Below are 24,454 nucleotides of genomic sequence, written 5' to 3'. Positions count from 1 at the left end.
TCATGCAAATACACTCCCTTCTCTCTCTCTCTCTCCCTCCCTTGTTCTTCCAACAGGAAGAGCACAGAAACCATCAAAAGACAGACAGACATAAAAATTCCAAGAAAATAAAAGACAAAAATGATTTATTTTTATAAAACATGGCAAAAAGTGAGGCTTTTTTTTTTTTTTTTTTTTTTTTTTGCGCCGTACGTGGGCCTCTCACTGCTGTGGCCTCTCCCGTTGCAGAGCACAGGCTCTGGACGCGCATGCTCAGCGGCCATGGCTCACGGGCCCAGCCTCTCCGCGGCATGTGGGATCCTCCCGGACCGGGGCACGAACCCACGTCCCCTGCATCGACAGGCGGACGGACTCCCAACCACCGCACAACCTGGGAAGCCCAGGGAGGCATCTTTTATACTTTGAGAAGAAACTGATCTACCAAGTTTGAATCATGAATTAGCAGCCTCACTTTTTCTTATTCTGTACTCTACTATAGTCTAAATTCAAAACAACCTTGTCATACCACCTCATAATTAAGTACAGGCCATCAAGAAGATCTTTAATAATCCGGCATGTGAGTCTGTAAATGGTACTTAAACTTATTACAGAGCAGTATAACTACATTATACAATCATATAGAACTCATACAGATCCTGTAAAGTGTGAAAAAATGCTGCTTTAGAGAAAAAAATTTATTGAGTCATCTTCTCTGTACCTAAAACCAACAACAACAGATAATCTATTGGCTATAAACAGAGGATGCATTATTTAGAAAGTCAACTTCTAACTGGAAAAAAAAGTATAAAGAAACTTGGTCCATGAATGACAAACCGTAATTCAGAGCACAAAGAATCAATGAGGTGTCTGAGGCACATTATTAGAAGGGATATTTTTCAAGGGAATCCACAAAAAACTGCTGCATTAAATATTTATGATGATTATTTTTCCTTCAGCAGGATGGAGCTCTGCTCAATTAGTTTGTAAATGTCTAACAGTTCTTCAGTTGTTTATCCAGAAAACCAGATTGAAAAAAGAAAACACTTTACTGGCCAGACTGTCAAAGCAGAAACTTTTATAGGAACTTACTAAAACAAGAATTTAGTTGACAAAACTGCCTGCTTAATGCACGAGTTTTTAAAGTGCTAGAAAATCAGATTGACAACTACATATGTAACAATCAATGAAATATCCTAAAAATTTAAAGTAAATTTTAGGATGCCCTGACTAACAATTTTAAGATGAATCATCCTTCAAGCTACCTTTCTAGGCTATAATTTTTTTTTTTTTTTGCGGTACGTGGGCCTCTCACTGCCGTGGCCTCTCCCGTAGCGGAGCACATGCTCCGGACGCGCAGGCCCAGCGGCCATGGCTCATGGGCCCAGCCGCTCTGCGGCATGTGGGATGCCCCCGGACTGGAGCACGAACCTGTGTCCCCTGCACCGGCAGGCGGACTCTCAACCACTGCGCCACCAGGGAAGCCCTCTAGGGTATAATTTAAAGAATTTGGTTAAGTACTTGCAATGATGTAACAACTCAATATATAACCTAAAATATGCTGATATCTAAAACACATTCTTTTAAAGGCTGAGAAAAATCTAAGAGAAGAAGACCTTGATGATCAGTGAAAAATGAAGACAGTGACAACCAATATTTACTAAACTACTCCAGTAAATGCTCAATTTTAGGAAAGACAAGGGAATAGGATTTCTGGACAAAGTCTGTGTGCAAATGACCAAATATCTTTTTATTATACTTTTAAACTATAAGGTTAAGAAAAAAGGGATTGGTTCAAAATGAGTCCAAACAGTTCTTCTGTATGAAGAATAACAATCTAAAGCAGGTTTTAGCAAACTATGGCCCGTGGGCCAAATCTGGCTCCTCACCTGTTTTTGTATAGTGTACAAGGTAAGGATGGTTTTTACACTTGTCATGGTGGAAAAACATTTCAAAGAAGAATATTTTATGATACGTGAATATTATATGAAATTCAAATTTCAATAAACTTTTACTGAAATACAGCCACTCATTAATTTGCACATTGTCTACGGTTGCTTTGGGGCTATAGCAGCAGAGTTGAGAAATTGTGACAGGGATCATATAATCCACAAAGCCTGATAGTTACTTTACTATCTGGACCATTATAGGAAAAGTTTGTCAACCCCGACCTGAAGATGAGGATGAATACCTGGAGGCACAGGAATAGTGACCTACCCATTTAATATTCAATAATGCTTTGAAAAACAGCCACAGGGAAAAGAAACACAAAGTATAGTAGAACAAAGTGAATAAATAACAGCTGAATCTAAAGAGAAACCAGTCTGTGAAGCTCTTACAGCCATACCAGGAACGTATGCTATTCTCCTGCCTCTGGAAGGTATTTTATTCTTTGTAGGAGCAACATTTTCTTGTTCAGTTGCAAAAGGAGTGTAGCAACTATTTGCACCTCTATAACTTATTGCCAGTTCTTACGCCATGATAACCATAATGAAATCACTCCCATGAAACATTTTAGTGGTTGCTATGGGACTAACTGTGACATCAACCGAGCATCATGTACGAACAATGACAGGACAGGGAGCAGTAACAAAGGGGTACTGTGAGCTGCCTGAAGGGGGTAAGAATTATAACTAGCTAGAAAAGTTTTATGAAATAAATGCATTTAAAGTTATTTTAAAGTAATTTCTACATTTTAAAGTAGATACAAGAAGAGCTCAAGAAGAAAAAAGCAACATAGAGATTGTTTATATTACCCTTCATTAAAAGCTTCAGTACGTAAGACTAAGGATACTGAGATTAGAGACTATGAAACTGGTAGAGCACTCCTTAGGACTGAATCTGCTCTTGATTCTTCCTCACATCATGTCCTGCACCTGGTGTGTTGTACCTTACAGCGAAATCTGGCACGGCTTAGTTCAAATAGACAAACCATATGTGAAAGGTTATATTCCTGGGATGCAGGTAAAAGACAACAGATTGAAAATCAATTTCCTTAAAATATATCTGATGATTCCCACCAGCACTGCTAATAGGTATTTGAAAATAACCCTGTTTTTAAAGAACCAGATTAGTCTTCCCATCTGCTTAATATAAGGAAAAAAATAAACAATACTTATCTTTGCCACTTGAGAAGAGGTATTTTGAAACAGAGACAAGAATTCAATGAAACTGAACATGCTATTAACAATCTTTAAAAAATTCTGTAAATGGATTAAAAAAAAAAAATCAGACCCTGAGCTTGATATATTTGCTTGGAAAACAGTATCTCAAGAAAAAGTTACAAACCCACACTTGTTTTAGGAAATGGCACCACTGTTCTGAAGATGAGCTGAAGAGATTTACTGCTGCCCCTTACCTCCGATTCTGCCTCTAACACCTCTTCACTGGTTCGGGTCCGATCTTTTGGTTTCTTCCACGTCTTTGGTGCAGTTATAGCTGTCTGAGCTGAAACAGAAAAGCAGACTGCCATTACTTCCCACTGCAAAGTTTGGAAATATTAGGTCTAAATGATACCCGTGTTCAAATTTAGCAGACAAAAAGAGGGCTTCCTCCACACTGAGGAGATAGATGGATGATAAAGTGAAGAACTGAGTAGCTGTGTGTGGCCCAAAGATTGCAATGGCAAATGTCTTAGGCACAAATTGGTCACATCAGTTCATATGGCCTTCAACCAGTGGCCTAAGTTCCTCCTATTTCAAGGTTAGGACATACTGAGGTACATAATTCAGTATGAGGTGAGTATGTATATAAGAAACTGCCCTACCAGCCAATTCTAGACTTGGGCCTGGTTCTACTGTTAATCAACTATGTGATCATAAGCAAGTCACACTTCTCAGGCACCAGTATATTCAACTATAAAGTATAAGAGTAAGATTAGAAGATATCTAAGGTTCCTTTAAGCCACAAAAAATATTAAATTCCAGATTCTGTTTTTTCTTAATGATTTTTTAAAAAATTTTATTTATTTTTGGCCATATTTTGGGTCTTCGTTGCTGTGCACAGGCTTTCTCTAGCTGCGGCGAGTGGGGGCTACTCTTCGTTGTGGTGTGTGGGCTTCTCATTGCAGGGGCTTCTCTTGTTGCGGAGCACAGGTTCTAGGTGCACCGGCTTCATTAGTTGCGGCACGTGGGCTCAGCAGTTGTGGCTCATGGGCTCTAGAGCGCAGGCTCAGTAGTTATGGCGCATGGGCTTAGTTGCTATGTGGCATGTGGGAACTTCCTGGACTAGGGATGGAACCCATGTCCCCTGTATTGGCAGGTGGATTCTTAACCACTGTGCAACCAGGGAAGTCCCCAGATTCTGTTTTAAAAAGCTTTCTAGGCAACTCCCTGGTGGTCCAGTGGGTAAGACTCGCATTCCCAATGCAGGGGGCCCAGTTTCGATCCCTGGTCGGGGAACTAGAACCCACACGCATGCCTCAACTAAGAGTCCACATGCCTCAGCAAAGATCCTGTGTGCCGCAACCGGAGCAGCCAAAAGAATTAAATAAATAAACAAACAAATAAATAGATAAAAAAGCTTTCTAGACAACAAAAGGATACTTTAAGATTTCATTAGATAGGCAGCACTTCTACAACATTCAGTTCTCACTTCACATCAGTACTGTTGGCCTACCCTTTCATACTGCTGGGGTGAAAATTAAGGAAGAAACAGATAATTTTTTTTTTTTCTTTTTGGCCATGCCACACAGCTTGCCGGATCTTAGTTCCCAGACCAGGGATCGAACCTGGGGCCCCAGCAGTGAGAGCACCTAGTCCCAACCACTGGACTGCCAGGGAATTCGCAGAAACATAATTTTTATTGAATTATTCTATTGTACCAGAAGTTTTAGGTGGAAAGTTAAGCTTACAAAGGATTTTTAAAATTTTATTTGGCTTACAAATTCCACAAAATCATTCAACACTTGGATGTACAATTTAATGATAATTTAAACATCACGCAGCAAATAGAATATATTAAAAGGATCCCACAGAAGGAATAAACACAAAGCTAAAAGGAACCATCTACTCTGATTCCTTATAGAAATAAAAGATCTCATTGAGACTAAACCAACTAATCTCTCTGGGGCAGGTTCAAATCTTTTTTGGAAGAACAGTAGAATATAAACACTCACACTGGTCTGGGGAACATGGAAAAGGAGACATTTAACCATCTTCTCAAAATTACTGCACCATCATAAAAATACGTTGTAAATCTCCTTTGTTACACACACCTCAAACCAATTTGTCTTTAGCCTTCCCTTCACAGACCATAAGGAACAATAAAGCATTATTAGACCAACTGTTATTCTTCGTTTGTGGCCTACCAAGGTAAATAATTTTCTCAAAGTATGGAACTCAGATTATGGTAACTATGGGTGGGTTTAAATTCGCTGTTGCCTCATAGTCTTATAACGAATATGTATATTCATGTATTCATGTACGTGGTATGTGGTGGTCTCTTTTCAATTTTTATGAATCTTCTGATTTTATATAACCAGTCCATTTTATATGCATCTCTCTGAAATGCTTCTGATTAATTCTGCATCCACAGAAGAATCCTTTTTAAGAGCTATAGAGAGTTTGAGGAAACTGTACATTTAAATTAACATTTTGTTTCATATATGCATGAATTCAGCTCTCATTTCCATTCATGGAAACGGGGAAGACTACTTTCTGGAGGATTTGTTAAGACGAAACACAAACTCAGGAGTAGTTTCCTCTTAACAAAAAAACCGAAGATGTAACAAACTTTTCCTTCAAAACTGTATCAAATGTACCCAACCCCAAAACATTAAACAAAACATTTCTTCCATGGGTAACATAACACATATAACATGCTTTTTAAAAATTAGCTGCGTACACAGCAAGAACTGTTACTCTGTTCAAGTGGTTAAAGTTTTGATTTAAAGCAATAATTCACAAAAAGAGCTGAGAGAAAGCACACACCTCTTTAGGAGATACTCAGTCCTTTAAAAAACTGGACACAGATACACACCTAGTGTCTAGTGAGATTGTGATATACAAACCCTCTCCTACCATTACTGATGGAGAGGTGCAGTAACCTTTGGTGTGTTAGAGTAGGGAGAAGAGGTAGGCGGGAGGAAGCAAGGGAGGGAGACACACAGAGACAGAAACACCAACTGCCAGATTTAAAGGACAATTAATACCAAGTTAGCTAGAAGAAGGGAAGTAAATTTAACATACTGTCTCAGATTTGTTCTTTCCTTTCTGGTCCATTCCCAATGCCTATACCTTAATTAGGCCCTTACTACTGCACTGAGTTAACAAGAGATAGTCTCAACTCACTGCCTCCATTTTCTTATTTTAACATATCATGTGCAATACTGCCTGAATTATGGTCTCTCTAAAGAATTGATTTGACTGGTTATTCTTCTACTTAAAATATTCCTTAAGGCATCATCCACAGTGCCAAGCAAAGTTCCTTACACAGGATAGGCATTCAAATTTGTTGACTGAACAAATGACAGCAGCTCCCTGTTAAAAGAGGTACTACCAACATTCCCAAGACAAAGACAAATTCTTTCCCCCTTATCTTTCATTAAGCACCACAGGAAAAGTGACAATCTCTAGATGAGATTCATAATTACCTGAATTTAGAGATGCCTAAAGGAGCCTCCCCAACTCTCCATAAGAATTCAACTCTTAGAGGCACACTGAATTTCTACTTTAAAATACAGAATAAGTAAATTCCAACAGTAGAGCAATGCTATGATTTCAAGATTTTTGCAAATTTTTACATTATTGGCAGGAAAATGTTTTCCCTCAGAGCTCTTTTTAGGAAATGACTAATATATAAATTCTGAAAAATATTTGGGACACAGACAAGTTTAATCACTGGGTTTTAATAAACAAACGGGATCAGGAAACTTGCACAGACCTCTTAGATAGCTTCATCCACCAGAGGGCAGACAGCAGAAGCAAGAAAAACTACAATCCTGCAGCCTGTGGAACAAATACCATATTCACAGAAAGATGGACAAGATGAAAAGGCAGAGGGCTATATACCAGATGAAGGAACAAGATAAAACCCCAGAAAAACAACTCAATGAAGTGGAGATAGGCAACCTTCCAGAAAAAGAATTCAGAATAATGATAGTGAAGATGATCCAGGACCTCGGAAAAAGAATGGAGGCAAAGATCGAGAAGATGCAAGAAATGTTTAACAAAGACCTAGAAGAATTAAAGAACAAACATCTAGAAGAATTAAAGAACAAACAAACAGAGATGAACAATACAATAACTGAAATGAAAAATACACTAGAAGGAATCAATAGCATAATAACTGAGGCAGAAGAACGGATAAGTGACCTGGAAGACAGAATGGTGGAATTCACTGCCACAGAACAGAATAAAGAAAAAAGAATGAAAAGAAATGAAGACAGCCTAAGAGATCTCTAGGATATCATTAAACGCAAAAACATTCACATTATAGGGGTCCCAGAAGGAGAAGAGAGAGAGAAAGGACCCGAGAAAATATTTGAAGAGATTAGTCGAAAACTTCCCTAACATGGGAAAGGAAATAGCCACCCAAGTCCAGGAAGAGCAGAGAGTCCCAGGCAGGATAAACCCAAGGAGAAACACGCCAAGACACATAGTAATCAAACTGGCAAAAATTAAAGAAAAAGAAAAATTATTGAAAGCAGCAAGGGAAAAATGACAAATAACATACAAGGGAACTCCCATAAGGTTAAACAGCTGATTTCTCAGCAGAAACTCTACAAGCCAGAAGAGAGTGGCATGATACACTTAAAGTGATGAAAGGGAAGAACCAACAACCAAGATTACTCTACCCAGCAAGGATCTCATTCATATTTGATGGAGAAATCAAAAGCTTTACAGACAAGCAAAAGCTAAGAGAATTCAGCACCACCAAACCAGCTCTACAACAAATGCTAAAGGAACTTCTCTAAGTGCGAAACACAAAAGAAGAAAAGGACCTACAAAAACAAACCCAAAACAATTAAGAAAATGGTTAACAGGAACATACATATCGATAATTACCTTAAAGATGAATGGATTAAATGCTCCAACAAAAGACGTAGGCTTGCTGAATGGATACAAAAACAAGACCCATATATATGCTGTCAACAAGAGACCCACTTCAAACCTAGGGACACATACAGACTGAAAGTGAGGGGATGGAAAAAGATATTCCATGCAAATGGAAATCAAAAGAAAGCTGGGATAGCAATATTCATATCAGATAAAACAGACTTTAAAATAAAGAATGTTACAAGAGACAACAAAGGACACTACATAATGATCAAGGGATCAATCCAAGAAGAAGATATAACAATTATAAATATATATGCACCCAGTAAAGGAGCAGCTCAATACATAAGGCAACTGCTAACAGCTATAAAAGAGGAAACCGACAGTAACACAGTAATAGTGGGGGACTTTAACAGCTCACTTACACCAATGGACAGATCATCCAGACAGAAAATTAATAAGGAAACACAAGCTTTAAATGACACAATAGCTCAGATAGATCTAATTGATATTTATAGGACATTCCATCCAAAAACAGCAGATTACACTTTCTTCTCAAGGGCACACAGAACATTCTCCAGGATAGATCACATCTTGGGTCACAAATCAAGCCTCAGTAAATTTTTTTCTTTTTAATAAATTTATTTATTTATTTTTGGCTGCGTTGGGTCTTTGTTGCTGCGCGCGGGTTTTCACTGGTTGCGTCCAGCGGGGGCTACTCTTCGTTGCGGTGCACAGGCTCCTCATTGTGGTTGATCCTCTTGTTGCGGAACACGGGCTCCAGGCACGCGGGTTCAGCAGTTGTGGCTCGCGGGCTCTAGAGCGCAGGCTCAGCCGTTGTGGCACATGGACCTAGCTGCTCTGTGGCATGTGGGATCTTCCCGGACCAGGGCTTGAACCCGTGTCCCCTGCATTGGCAGGCAGATTCTTAACCACTTCGCCACCAGGGAAGTCCAAGCCTCAGTAAATTTAAGAAAACTGAAATCATATCAAGCATTCTTTTCTGACCACAACGCTATGAGATTAGAAATCAATTACAGGGAAAAAAAAGGTAAAAAACACAAACACAGGGAGGCTAAACAATACGTTACTAAATAACCAAGAGATCACTGAAGAAATCAAAGAGGAAATGAAAAAATACCTAGAGATAAATGACAATGAAAAAACGATGTTCCAAAATCTATGGGATGTGGCAAAAGCAGTTCTAAGAGGGAAGTTTATAGCTATACAAGCCTACCTCAAGAAACAAGAAAAATCTCAAATAAACAATCTAACCTTACACCTAAAGGAACTAGAGAAAGAACAAAGAAAACCCTAAGTTAGCAGAAGGAAAGAAATCATAAAGATCAGAGCGGAAATAAACGAAATGGAAACAAAGAAAACAATAGCAAAGATCAATAAAACTAAACCTGGTTCTTTGAGAAGATAAACGAAATTGATAAACCATTAGCCAGACTCATCAAGGAAAAGAGGGAGAGGACTCAAATCAATGAAATTAGAAATGAAGGAGAAGTTACAACAGACACTGCAGAAATGCAAAGCATCCTAAGAGACTACTACAAACAACTCTATGCCCACAAAATGGACAACCTGGAAGAAATGGAAAAATTCTTAGAAAGGTATAACCTTCCAAGACTGAACCAGGAAGAAATAGAAAATATGAACAGACCAACCACAAGTAATGAAATTGAAACTGTGATTAAAAATCTTCCAACAGGGCTTCCCTGGTGGCGCAGTAGTTGAGAGTCCGCCTGCTGATGCAGGGGACACAGGTTCGTGCCCTGGTCCGGGAAGATCCCACATGCCGCGGAGCGGCTGGGCCCGTGAGCCGTGGCCGCTGAACCTGCGCGTCCGGAGCCTGTGCTCCGCAGCGGGAGAGGCCACAACAGTGAGAGGCCCGCGTACCGCAGGAAAAAAAAAAAAAAATCTTCCAACAAACAAAAGTCCAGGACCAGATGGCTTCACAGGTGAATTCTATCAAACATTCAGAGAAGAGCTAACACCCATCCTTCCCAAACTCTTCCAAAAAATTGCAAAGGAAGGAACACTCCCAAACTCATTCTATGAGGCTACCATCACCCAAAACCAGACAAATACACTACCAGACAAATACCAAAACCAGACAAATACACTACAAAACAAGAAAATTACAGACCAATATCACTGATGAATATAGATGCAAAAATCCTCAACACAATACTAGCAAACAGAATCCCACAACATATTAAAAGGATCATACACCATGATCAAGTGGGATTTATCCCAGGGTTGCAAGGATTCTTCAATATATGCAAATCAATCAATGTGATACACCATATTAACAAATTGAAGAATAAAAACCATACGATCATCTCAATAGATGCAGAAAAGGCTTTTGACAAAATTCAACACGCATTTACGATAAAAACTCTACAGAAAGTGGGCACAGAGGGAACCTACCTCAACATAATAAAGGCCATATATGACAGACCCACAGCAAACATCATTCTCAATGGTGAAAAACTGAAAGCATTTCCTCTAAGATCAGGGACAAGACAAGGATGTCCACTCTCACCACTATTATTCAACAGTGTTGGAAGTCCTAGCCACGGCAATCAGAGAAGAAAAAGAAATAAAAGGAATACAAATTGGAAAAGAAGTAAAACTGTCAGTTTGCAGATGACATGATACTACATGGAGAGAATCCTAAAGATGCCACCAGAAAACTACTAGAGCTAATCGATGAATTTGGTAAAGTTGCATGACACAAAATTAATGCACAGAAATCTCTTATATTCCTATACACCAATTATGAAAAATCTGAAAGAGAAATTAAGGAAACACTCCCATTTACCATCGCAACAAAAAGAATAAAATACCTAGGGATAAACCTACCTAAGCAGGCAGAAAACTACAAGACACTGATGAAAGAAATTAAAGATGATACCAACAGATGGAGAGATAGATAGACCATGTTCTTGGATTGGAAGAAACAATATTGTGAAAATGACTATACTACCCAAAGTAATCTACAGATTCAATGCAATCCCTATCAAATTACCAATGGCATTTTTTACAGGACTAGAACAAAAAATCTTAAAGTTTGTATGGAGACACAAAAGACCCTGAATAGCCAAAGCGGTCTTGAGGGAAAAAAAACGGAGCTAGAGGAATCAGACTCCCTGACTTCAGACTATACTAACTACAAAGCTACAGTAATCAAGACAATATAGTACTGGCACAAAAACAGAAACATAGATCAATGGAACAAGATAGAAAGCCCAGAGATAAACCCATGCACCTATGGTCAACTAATCTACAACAAAGGAGGCAAGGATATACAATGGAGAAAAGACAGTCTCTTCAATAAGTGGTGCTGGGAAAACTGGACAGCTACATGTAAAAGAATGAAATTAGAACACTCCCTAATACCATACACAAAAATAAATTCAAAATGGATTAAAGACCTAAATGTAAGACCAGACACTATAAAACTCCTACAGGAAAACAACACTCTTTGACATAAATCACAGCAAGATCTTTTTTGACCTACCTCCTAGAGTAACGGAAATAAAAACAAAAATAAACAAATGGGACCTAATGAAACTTAAAAGCTTTTGCACAGCAAAGGAAACCATAAACAAGACAAAAAAACAACACTCAGAATGAGAGAAAATATCTGCAAACGAAGCAACTGACAAAGGATTAATCTCCAAAATATATAAACAGCTCAAGCAGCTCAATATTAAAAAAACAAACAACCCAATCCAAAAATGGGCAAAATAACTAAATAGACATTTCTCCAAGGAAGACATACAGATGGCCAAGAAGCACATGAAAAGCTGCTCAACATCACTAATTATTAGAGAAATGCAAATCAAAACTACGATGAGGTATCACCTCACACCAGTCAGAATGGACACCATCAGAAAATCTACAAACAACAAATGCTGGAGAGGGTGTGGAGAAAAGGGAATCCTCTTGCACTGTTGGTGGGAATGTAAATTAATACAGCCACTATGGAGAACACTATGGAGGTTCCTTAAAAAACTAAAAATAGAATTACCGTATGACCCAGCAATCCCACTATTGGGCATATACCCTGAGAAAACCATAATTCAAAAAGACACATGCACCCCAATGTTCACTGCAGTACTATTTACAATAGCCAGGTCATGGGAGCAATGTAAATGCCCATCGACAGATGACTGGATATAGAAGATGTGGTGTATATATATATATATATATATATATATATACACACACACACAATGGAATATTACTCAGCCATAAAAAGGAATGAAATTGGGTCATTTGTAGAGATGTGGATGGATCTAGAGACTGTCATACAGAGTGAAGTAAGTCAGAAAGAGAAAAACAAATATCGTATATTAACGCATATATGTGGAACCTAGGAAAATGGTACAGATGAACTGGTCTGCAGGGCAGAAACTGAGACACAGATGTAGAGAACAAATGTATGGACACCAAGGGGGGAAATGGGGCGGGGGGTGGGTGTTGGTAAAAAAAAAAAAAAAAAAAAGAATTCTTTTTTACACTTCAAAAAGTTTAACATAGTCCGGAATAGGAAAATCTACAGAGACAGAGAGTAAATTAGTGGTTGTCAGAGGCTAGGGGGGAGAATGGGGAATTACCGCTAGTGGGTAGTGGGTACAGGGTTTCTTTTTTGCACGATGAAAATATTCTGGAAGTAGACAGTGGTAATGATTGCACAACTTTGTGAATGTACTATAATCCACTAAATTGTACACTTTAAACATGTGAATTTTATGGTATGTGAATTACATCTCAATAAACCCATTATTTTAGAAAAATAAAAAATAAAATAAAATAAACAAACGGGACTACATCAAACTAAAAAGCTCCTGCACAGCAATGGAAACCATCATCAAAATGAAAAAGCCAACTGACTAAATGGGAGAAGATATTTGCAAATCATATATCCAATAAGAGGTTAATATCCAAAATATATAAAGAACTCATACAACTCAACAGAAAAAAACAAACAAATTGATTTAAAAAATGGGCAGAGGATCTGAATAGGCATTTTCCCAAAGACAAAATACAGATGGCCAACAGGCACATGAAATATGTTCAACATCACTTATTATCAGGAAAATGCAAATCCAAACCACAATGAGATATCAACCACACCTGTTAGAATGGTTACTATCTAAAAGACAAGAAATAACAAATGTTGGAGAGGATGTGGAGAAAACGGAACCTTTGTACACTGTTGTTGGGACTGTAAATTGTTGCAGCTACTATAGGATATAGTATAGAGATTCCTCAAAAAACTAAGAATTGAGCTACCACACAACCAAGCTATTCCACTTCTGGGTATTTATCTGAAGAATGTGGAAACACTAATTTAAGAAGATATATGCACCCCTGTGTTCAATGCAGCATTATTTACAACAGTCATGGTATGGAAACAACGTTAAGTGTCCACTTACAGATGAATGGAAAAAGATGTGGGGTGTGTGTGCACACACACACACACACACAACGGAATACTACCCAGCTATAAAAAATAATGAAATCCTACCATTTGTGACAACATGGATGGACCCTGAAGGCATTATGCTAAGTGAAATAGTCAGACAGAAAAAGACAAATATTTAATGATTTCACTCATATACTTGGAATATAAAATAAATAAACAAACAAAATGAAATCAGAACAAACTCACAGAGGGCTTCCCTGGTGGCGCAGTGGTTGAGAGTCCACCTGCCGATGTAGGGGACATGGGTTTGTGCCCCAGTCCGGGAGGATCCCACATGCCGCGGAGCGGCTAGGCCCATGAGCCATGGCCCCTGAGCCTGCGCGTCTGGAGCCTGTGCTCCGCAACGGGAGAGGCCACAACAGTGAGAGGCCCGCGTACCACAAAAAAAAAAAACAAACTCACAGATACAGAGAACAGGTTAGTGGTCACCAAAGGGGAAAGGAGGTGGGAAAAATGAGTGAAGGGGGTCAACTGTACGGTGACAGACTGTAACTCGATTTGTGGTGGTGATCGCTCTGTAGTGTATACAGTTGTAGAACTATAATGCTGTGCACCCGAAACTTACATGCTTAAAAAGGGGAAAAAAAAGGATACTTTACTACTGGTAAGGGAAGGTCTCAAGTGTATTGTCACAGGGTTGTACATAACGAGTAGAATGTTCCAATAATGGAAAGAGTGCAAGGTCCCACTCTTAACACCCAGTTCTCATTCTTTCTCATTCCTGTCTCCCAGCCCCAATGTTTTATTTTTTTTCCCCACCCGGCTCTGAAATCCTAAAAGTTGGTTGGCAATAAATTATTCTGATTATATCGTATTCAAGAATTTTGTCTAGAGTTTCTTGAAGTTGGGGATATTATTCTGTCCTTTTGTTCTTCCACAGATCCTTGTGAGAATCTAGGAAAATGTGATGATTTATTTAAGGAACAGGGGTAGAGCAAAGAAGAAACCCAGGTGAGAGAAGGATTAAGTTTTTACCATGGAGATGTAAATAAACTGGAAAAGAATAATTATGGTGATAAAATATGTAAGAATGACTGGGTCATTAAGAAATGTCAAAGAAAAGAAACACTAGAGTCTCAGTCTGCCAGTGTTTTTCCAGTATCTTCACAGGTGTTGCTATTTGATATGGATGGATGGATTGGTAATTATGCTCCCAGTGTGTGTTCAAAATAGGCTTTCTGCTCTATGACTGCTTCACAGAAGCTTAATAGTATAAGCTAGTCTCCCCAGGGCCTAGCACGGAAACCAAAAAGTAAGTGTAACAAAATAATGAGTCTAGACTTAAATTCTACCAAAAATATACATCTATAACACAATTTAAAAGTTTTTACTTCCAGTTTTAACATTAAACATCATCACAGTAAGAGTCAAATCACAGGTTTATTAATTTTATTGATGTTCTCAGTAACTACCTTTTAGTTTTATGGTTCTTTTTTTCCCTATTGTTTCTCTGTTTTCTTTTTTTTATTTCCCCTATTATCTTTATCATTTCCTTTGGGTTTAATTTTGCTTTTCTTCTTTTTTTCATTTAAAATTTCAGCTTTACGGAGGTATAACTGATAAATAAAATTATACGATATTTAAAGTGTACATCGTGATTTAATATATGCATACACATACATTGTGAAAGGATTCCCCTCATCTAGTTAATTAACACATCCATCATCTTACATATTTATCTTTTTTTTTTCTTGGTGAGAACATTTAAGATCTATTCTCTTAGCAAATTTCAGTTATACAATACAGTGTTATAAACTATAGTCACCATGTTTTACATTAGATCTCAGACCTCATTCATCTTATATAATTTGTTCAGTTAATAGTTTCTTCAGATGGAAGCTGAGGTCAATAATTTGAGACCATTTTCTTTTCTAATATGGGCATTTAGTGGTGTCAACTGCCACCCAAGTACTATCCTAGCAGTGTGGTAGGGAGAATAATGTACCGCCAAAGATATCCGCGTCCCAATCCCTGGACCTTGTGAGTATGCTACCTGACGTGACAAAAGTGACTTTGCAGATGTGATTAAGTTAAGGGATCTTGACACGAGACTATTATCGTGGATTAACCCAATGGATTCAATGTGATCAAAAGGGTCCTTACAAGTGGGAGGAGGCAGGAGAATTGAAGAGATAAGAAGATGCTATGCGGCTGGCTTTCAAGATGGAGGAAGGGGCTCCAAGCCAAGGAATACATGTATCTCTGAAACATGGAAAAAGAGAACAGATTCTCTCCTAAAGCTTCCAGAAGAAACACAGACCTGTTGAGATCTTGATTTTAGTCAAGAAGTGAAACCAGTCAGTGAAACCAGTTTTGGACTTCTGACCTCTCAAATTGTGCTGATTTGTTATAGCAGCAACAGGAAAAGGACACAACCACAAATTTTGATTTGGGTTTTCATTTGGTTCAACATACTTTATATTGATAATTTCCCTTTCGATTTCTTCTTTGACCCTTGGGTTATTTACAAGTATATTATTTAGTTTCTAAATATTTGAGGGATTTTTCCAGAGATACTTTTCTTGCTGAGTTCTAATTTAATTCCATTGTGGTCAGAGAATATACCTGCTTTGACTTGAATCCTTTGACATTTATTAAGACTTGTTTTATGACCCGCAATATGGTCTACCTGGGCAAATTTGACATTTGCACTTCTGTATCTGCTGTTTGACTGTTTAATAAGGTCAAGTTGGTTGTGTTGTTTAAGCCTTCTATAGCCTCTCTAATTTTCTGTCTACTGGTCCTATCAATTATGTTTTTCTAATTATGTCAAATCCGTGTCACCACTTTTTGATTATGTGAAGTGCAGTTATAATAAATGCACTTAAAAGTTATTTAATGATTTTCTATGGTAATTTTAATAACTATGTCAGTCATAAATCAGTTTTGATTATTTTTCTCCTCATTGTGGGTCATATATTTTCATGGCTTCACTGGTTAATTGTAGCAAACATTTGAGGAAGAAACAGTATCAATTCTACAAACTCTTCCAGAATACTGAAGAAGGGGGACTACTTATCAATTCATTCTATGAGGTCAGCATTACCATATACCCCAAATATGAAAAATGCCATAAAAAGATATGCCAGTATCACTCATGAACTTAGATGCAAAATAAAAAACCTAAATAAAATTTTGGCAAATCAAATTCAACAATACATGAAAAGAGAATTACCTCATGACCAAGTTTTATCCCAGGAAAGCAAAGTTGGTTTAATATTCAAATATCAAGTAATTAATAAACAAAAAAAGAAAAAACTATGATTGTCTCAAGAAATGCAGGAAAAAAACTGATAAAATCCAACATGTATTGCTGATTGAAATAACAAATTTCTCAGCAAACTAGGAATATAAAAAGAACTTCTTCAACCAGAGAATTCAAACCCTTACAGCTAGTATCACACTTAATGGTGAAAGACTGAAAGCTTTCTGAGATCAAGGAAAAGACAAGAAGGTTTACTTTCACCACTTTCTTTCAACACTGTACTGGAGGTTCTAGCTAGTGTAGTAAGTCAAGAAAAAGAAAGAAAAGGTGCATCCAGTTAGAAATGAAGTAAAACTGTCTTTCTTCAGAAATGACATATTTACAAAGAAAATCCAAAGGAATCTCTACAAAAATGCTAATAACGCTAGTAAGTGAATTTTAGCAAGGTTGCAGGATATGAGATGAAAAAGTCTATGTATTCCAGTATATTAGTTATAAAAAATAAAAAATGCCATTTACAATAGCCATCCAGATATATGAATCTGACAAAATTATAAAAGCCCTGTATATTAAAAACTTCAAAATATTCCTGAGAGAATTAAAGAAGACAGACTTACATGTCAAAATATATCATGTTCATGGGTCAGAAGACTCAATATTGTAAGACATCAATTTTATCTGTAGATTCAACACAAACCCAATCAAATTCCAACAGGTTTTGTAGAAAAAAAATTGCAGAAAAAAACTGATTCTACAATTAACATAGAAAAGCAAAGGACCCAGAATGGCCAAAACAATTTTGAAAATGAAGAATAAAGTTGAAGGACTTAGTGCTATCTGATTTCAAGAGTTATTATGAGCCTCAGCCATCATGACAGTGTGGTATTGGCATCAAGAAAGATGACTAGATCAATGAAAAAAATAGAGAAATCAGAAACAGACCCACATATAACACGCACAACATATTTTTGGAAAAGTTGTAAAGGAAATTTACCAGAAAAAGGGTAGCCTGAAATTCTTGTACATTGCTGGTGGGGATATAAAATGGCGCAAATACTTGGAAAATGTCTTGCAGTTTCTTAAAAAAAATTAAATATACAGTTACATATGACCCAGTCATTCCACTCCTAGTTATTTACTCAAGAGAAATCACAGCATATGTCCATACAAAGTCTTACACAAGGAAGGTCACAGCAATTTTATTTGTGACAGCCTCAAACTGGAAATAACCCAAATGTCCACCAATAGGTGAACAAATTGTGCTACATCCACAGTGTGCCAGCAATTTAAAAAAATGAGCCACTAACATGTGCAACAATATGGACATACCTAATGAGGGAAAGAAACCAGACAAAACAGTTTATGCTTTCTGATTTCATTTACGTAACGTTCTAAAAAATGCAAACTAATCTATAGTGACAAAAAGCAGATCAGTGCTTGCCTGGGGACTGGGGTGAGGGCAGTGCAGGACAGAAGGATTTATAAACAGACAGGAAGAAACTTTTTGAGGTGATAAATATATTCATTATCTTGATGGTTGTAATGGCTTCATGAATATATAGAGATGTCAAAACTAATCAAATACTTTAAATATGTATATGTTGATTTTATGTCAATTACACTTCAATAAAAGTGTTAAAGTGCTCTGGTTGGTTTCTAAAGTAAATAAAACATACACATATCCATATATCTGTTATGAACCTATAGTAAATGACAGTGTTTTTAAAGATTTAAAAAGAACATATATAGTATCCTTCCACTTACGGAAAGAAATAGAAATCTATACATCCAAGTAATAGGATTCCAAGGGCTTTTTTTCTTCCTCCTAACTTTTGCTGCTTTTTATCTTTTAATTTTCTTCTTTTCAAAAATGCCAAAAATATCATTTGCGAACAAATATAAAGGTAATATCTCTCTCTAACAACTAGCAAATTCTAGTTGCCTGAGCTGAACAGAGGTAGCAGTCTTTGGGGTACAGTCTACCATACCTTTACGGCTCACACAAATAATCACAATCAAATATGTAGGTTTATTTTTAATTAAAAAACAGGGTCATGCCATACAAGTTACTTTGCCAAGTGCTTTCCCCCCCGTCTTTATTACGGAAGTCCCTTTAGGCTACGGGGCAGGCCTCCTCCCGCGTGCCGCCGCACAGGGTCCCTCAGCGTGTGTGTGCACGCCTCTGGGCGAGCCTCACACACCTTGCTGCTTTTCTTGCCACAGTGACCACTTTTAAACCCTTCCCTGCTGCTCCTTTTACTTCCTCCCTGCCATCCCCACAAAGGCACGCGCACACATACGCATTTACCTTAACCGCTACGGCCAGATTTCACTCCAAAAAGGTAAAAGTAATTCACATTCCTATCACAAATACATGAGTGTTGGCTTTCTTCCATCCTCACAGGTATTGATATTATATCTGCCAAACTAATAGCTAAAAATGGTAATTCAACATTCACTAGTAAGGGTCAGTATCTTTCCCTATTTTTACTATTTGCTCTTTCTTTTCTGTAAATTTCTTATTTTATCCTTTACTCAGTATTCCATTAGATTGTTTGTTTTAACCTGCATATACTCTATGAACAGATTAACCTCTTACATACCGTTTTCTTTTAATTTCCTTTTGCCAAGACAACAATTCAAAATTTTATTTATTACAATTTTATAATGAATTTTCTCTAATGAATATGTGTTATAAACAACACCAACAAAAAAGCCATGAAAAAATGACACATGTATTTTAATTAATTTGAAATTAAGGCAAGGAAAAGTCTTCTTTTTTGATACTGTCTCAAATACTTATCAATGTGCTACTTTCAAACCCAAAAATTTTTAAATGGATTCATTTGCATGGACTAGCCTCACAATCATTAAGACCATGTCTCTCTCTAGTTTCTGAGGCATTAAAGCTAGAAATTTAGCTTCTACATTCTGGTCAAAAGCAGGACCATTTCCTTGCCCAACAGTGCTAAAAATTTTACCACTAACCCACTTAATACACCTTTGCTATTCTATACAATCAAAGACTTAGATACAAATTGAGAATGCATCATTAAGAATTTGAGCCCTTTGAAGATAATAACTGTATCTTACTGGTCTCCTTTGTATATCCTACATCTAATACAGTATATGCTCACTAAAAATCTGTTAATAAACAAATGCCCTGCAATCAAAATTAAACCGAAGATTAATGTTTCTCTACAACAGCAATAAACACTGTTTCAGTCTTTTTGTATTTGGTAGGTACTACTATATTATTTCCATTTCAGAGATCAGGAAACCGAAATAGGAGGAGGTTAACTAAATGGCCCCAAATCCCGGAGACAGCAAAGGTTGGAGCCAGAATTAAAACACAGATGTAACTTCAAAGCCTTTGTCTTCCCAACACAATACTCTGCCTCTCAACTCTACCTTGCTCCTGTACTTTCTGATCTTAATTCCAGCTTCATTTTCATTTTGGTTGTCTTTTGTTTTTGTAGCAGGAGAGGATGTGGAGGTAAACAAGGGACGGTAGCGTGAAGAATGCTGTCTGCCTGTTACCCCTAAGCATAGTATGTCAAGTCATCAGGAAAATAAAATGACAAAGTGATTCTAAGTAGAAGGTTTGTTCCAGGCTCGGCAGAGGACAGTTCATTATGCAATGCTGTCAGCAGTGAGAAAAAAGATGACTCCAATAAGACCACTACCCCATTTTCTAGGCTTTGTATCACATTTTCCTGCTCTTTCTACAGTGCCTCAGGCATTTTTACACTTTAGTAAATGCTTCTGCACCACTTCTACCATGATCAAAATAAACTGCAATTAAATTTAAGTCAAATCTAGTACAGAAAAAGAAATGTCAATCACTACAGCACAGATATATAATCTGAGAACAGACTACAACACAAGTAGTTATCTTTCTGTCTACTAAATGCTTTTCATCTCTAAATACAACACTAGAGCTCATTCCCTTAAATACATAAACCCTGATTTAAAAACCCCTCCCATCTGATCATCAGTGAGTCCACACTGCCAGTACTTTGCAAAGTACACAGGAGTCTACTGAAACCTTAATCTGGGAGAAGCCACTAAGAATAAGGAAACACACCTTGACAGATGTGATCACTTATCCCTCATCTTCGCCTTACCCAACCTTATATTAACACAACTATCTCTCTTTAAGGTCATCAAGTTCCCAATGGAAAGTCATCTCTGAGTCCCAGAGGTCAGAAGACCTGTCAGATAGTAAATACAAATTGACATTGTCTGAACAAATCAAATAAAGCTATTAATCAATTTAGTTCTGAATTTCTACCCCAAACAGTTAAGTATGAATACATCAAAATATTTCAACCCATCTTTAGGCCATACATCCATATTTCTTGGCTTTCTATGACAGTTTCCAATTTGAATATTCTTCCTTGTGTCCCAAAATATGGATCAAAATATACTGTCAAAAAGTATTTTAAGTTACAACTCATCCAAAAATAAACTGAAATTTTAGACATGATCTAGAGTCTACTATGGAAATCTAAAAATGTCAGCATCTATTTATTCCAAGCAGAGTTGCTCAAATATTTGTTGAGTCGAACAGTACTAAGTCTTAAATCCAAATAAGTGGAATTTTTAAGTACTCTCCCATCTGAAAAACTGACCTGATACAAATGGTATTAGGAATTTACACAAAAAATAAATTCCTGAGGTATACTTCCATTCTTCTGATTGGTATTATTTAACAATGATTAGTGTAGACCCCATATGCAACATGTATAAGAAAGCCATGCTTTTAGGGGGTTATAACATGATTTAATAATGTGACTGTACAATTTATGAAATATCTTTATATGTACAGTATGACATTTCAAAGGGAGTATCTCCCTCTACAATCAAATAGATTTAGATGTTTCAAATAACACTCTAATCGTGTTTGAATTCTGTGTCTAAATAGCTAATAACAGCTAATTTAAATTATGACAGCTCTGGGACTCATAAGTAATTGTTGAGTAAATGACAACTACTAATGAGGGTGCTATGTTCTAAAATCCCTAATAGTTTTCAGATGTTATCAAGTACTTCATTGAATACTAAATGCTATTATGTAAAAAATGACCTCTTTTTCATTTTTTAAATGGTGCACTGGGTACTAAGATACAGCCTAGATTACACGCATGGATTCTGGAATCAGTAGAAACTTGCAGAAAGAGTTATTAACTAATGGGCTGAGGATGACATCTTCTGTGCTTTTGTGGTCCCTTATTAGCCATTTAAGCTGAGTACATTTAACTCTAACCCCTGTCATCATCTACCTGTTTACTCAATTGTTAATTTATATGAATATATGAACATTACATTCATCTCCAATATGAAATGAGTATCTACATCACAAGGATTATTTTAAATGATTTTAAATTATGAGAGGAAATATAGTATAGAGAACAAACTAGTGGTTACCAGTGAGGAGAGGGAAGGGAGTAGAGGCAAAATAAGGGTAAGGGATTAAGAGGCACAAACTACTATGTATAGAATAAAAAAGCTACAAGGATATATTGTAAAGCACAGGGAATACAGCCAATATTTTATAATTACTTTAAATGGAGTATATTCTATAAAAAATATTGATTTACTATGTTGTATACCTGAAACTAATATAATATTGTAAATCAACTCTACTTCAATGAAAACTATAAATAAATTTTTTAAATGAGAGACAATAAAGAAAAGTGGTTATGAGCTCTAGATGTGGAGCTAAGTTTGAATGCTGGCTCTACCATTTATTTACACACTATATAACCTTTAGCAAGTATTATTTCCTCTGTATCTTGGTCTCCTCTTCTGTAAAACAAGATAATAGGGTTGTTGTGAGGATTAAAGAAGTTAATACAAAAGTACCTGGCAAATAGTAAGCACTTAACCAGCAACAGCTATTATTAAAAACAACAAATTTTTCCAACTAGGATGGTACGGCTCACTTTATTTATTTATTGTTTTTGATGTGTCTTTTTTTAATTATAGTTGATTTATAATGTGTTAACTTCCTCTGTACAGCAGTGATTTAGCTATACACATATACACATTTTTAAAATATTATTTTCCATTATGGTTATCATAGGATACTGAATATAGTTCTCTGTGGCATACAGTAGGACCTGCTGTTTATCCATTCCACGTAAAATAGCTTACATCTGCTAACCCCAACCTCCCACTACATTCCCTCCCTCAACCCCCTCCCCCTTGGCAACCACAAGTCTGTTTTCTATGTCCCTGAGTCTCTTTCTGTTTCATAGATAGATTCATTTCTGTCACATTTTAGATTCCACATATAAGTGATATCATATGGCATTTGTCCTTCTCTGACTTACTTCATTTAGTATGATAATCTCTAGTTGCATCCATGTTGCTGCAAATGGCATTATTTTGTTCTTTTTTATGGCTGAATAGTATTCCATTACACACACACACACACACACACACACACACACACACACACACACACACACACACACACACACACACCCACATCTTCTTGATCCATTCATCTGTCGATGGACATTTAGTTTGTTTGCATTTCTTGGCTATTCTGAGTAGTGCTGCTGTGAACATAGGGGTGCATGTATCTTTTTGGATTAGAGTTTTTTCTGGATATATGCCCAGGACTGGGATTGCTGGAGCATATGGTAATTCTATTTTTAGCTGTCTGAGGAACCTCCATACTGTTTTCCATAGTGGCTGTATGTATGGCTTATTTTAAATACACTTGTTAGTCAGATACTCTATAACACACACACACACACACACACACATGCCAAGAATAAACTGACACCAACAAAAACTTATTCATTTGCTTAAATGAGTAAACAAACATTTAATAAAAGCTCTAGGAGGGTAATAAAACAAATCAGAGCTTTACTAATCTTGAAGAAGGTGTAAGACAGCTGGAGATAAAACGCATACATATCAATATTTGTAAAGCCCTACAAGTATTCTAAGCTGATATAAACATACTTAGGTGTTAAGAGTCAAGGAGTTATCAGAGTGGAAAATTTTGTGAAGATAGTCATATTGAAAATTTTGAGCAAGTTCTTTAATATGGTCTAGGTTGAGAAGACAACGTCAAGGCAACACTGTGGGAATTAGGACCTGGCAAATGGGTGTGGAGCACTGGCTACAAAAAATAAAATAGTACAGCTAAGAAGAGATAACGACTAACAGAGGGCCCTGAAGGTTAACCTGAGAGCCTGGATCTCACACCACTGCAACAATTACTCTGTCTCTATAACGCTTAGACAGATATATCCAGAAACAGTATTTTCTCTGGAAGACTTTTCTGGGGAATGTGTACTGAACATACTTTTGTAGAGAAGTCTCAAAGCAGAGAGAATTGCAGAAGCTGAGGTATTAATAAAAGAGTCTGTGAAATGGACTAGAAAGGGAAGGGGATTGAACAGATGGATGGATAAATAAATGGGATGGATAGCTGGAAGGATAAGAAAGGCCTGGAAGGGTCCTGGATAGGCAGCCTTGGAGAGAGCAACGCAACTGTGGCAAAAATATACAAGAACTAAGTTACATACAAAGGAAATTCAGAATCATTAACTTATACAATAAAACACAGATCCCTTATGTTTCAACCACAAATAACGACCCTGCTGTCCCAGCCCAGTTGAGTGTTCCATATTTATGACATTAAACAATGCACCTAGAATGGTTAACTACAGAGGGGCATTCACTACCCAGCTGAGAAGACCCTCTCAAACTCAGGTAAGATGTAACTACTAGCAAAACAGTAAGATA

The 24,454-nt window shown here is 37.0% G+C and overlaps 1 protein-coding gene across 24 annotated transcripts in view; it reads right to left on the bottom strand.

The window, feature by feature from the left end:
• EIF4G3 (eukaryotic translation initiation factor 4 gamma 3) overlaps positions 1 to 24,454 on the bottom strand; it is a 362,883-nt gene that overhangs the window by 86,704 nt on the left and 251,725 nt on the right. For all 24 annotated transcript variants that reach the window (XM_049706459.1, XM_033433181.2, XM_033433186.2 and 21 more), the window contains one exon: positions 3,335 to 3,423. In XM_049706459.1, the coding sequence (XP_049562416.1) occupies positions 3,335 to 3,423 (89 nt within the window). The remainder of the gene's footprint in view (positions 1 to 3,334; positions 3,424 to 24,454) is intronic.

This window comes from Orcinus orca, chromosome 1 (assembly GCF_937001465.1).
Source record: "Orcinus orca chromosome 1, mOrcOrc1.1, whole genome shotgun sequence".
In the NCBI taxonomy this organism is placed as follows: domain Eukaryota; kingdom Metazoa; phylum Chordata; class Mammalia; order Artiodactyla; family Delphinidae; genus Orcinus; species Orcinus orca.
The sequence above is the reverse complement of the archived record's forward strand: the minus strand, read 5'-3'. Positions and strand labels throughout refer to the sequence as shown.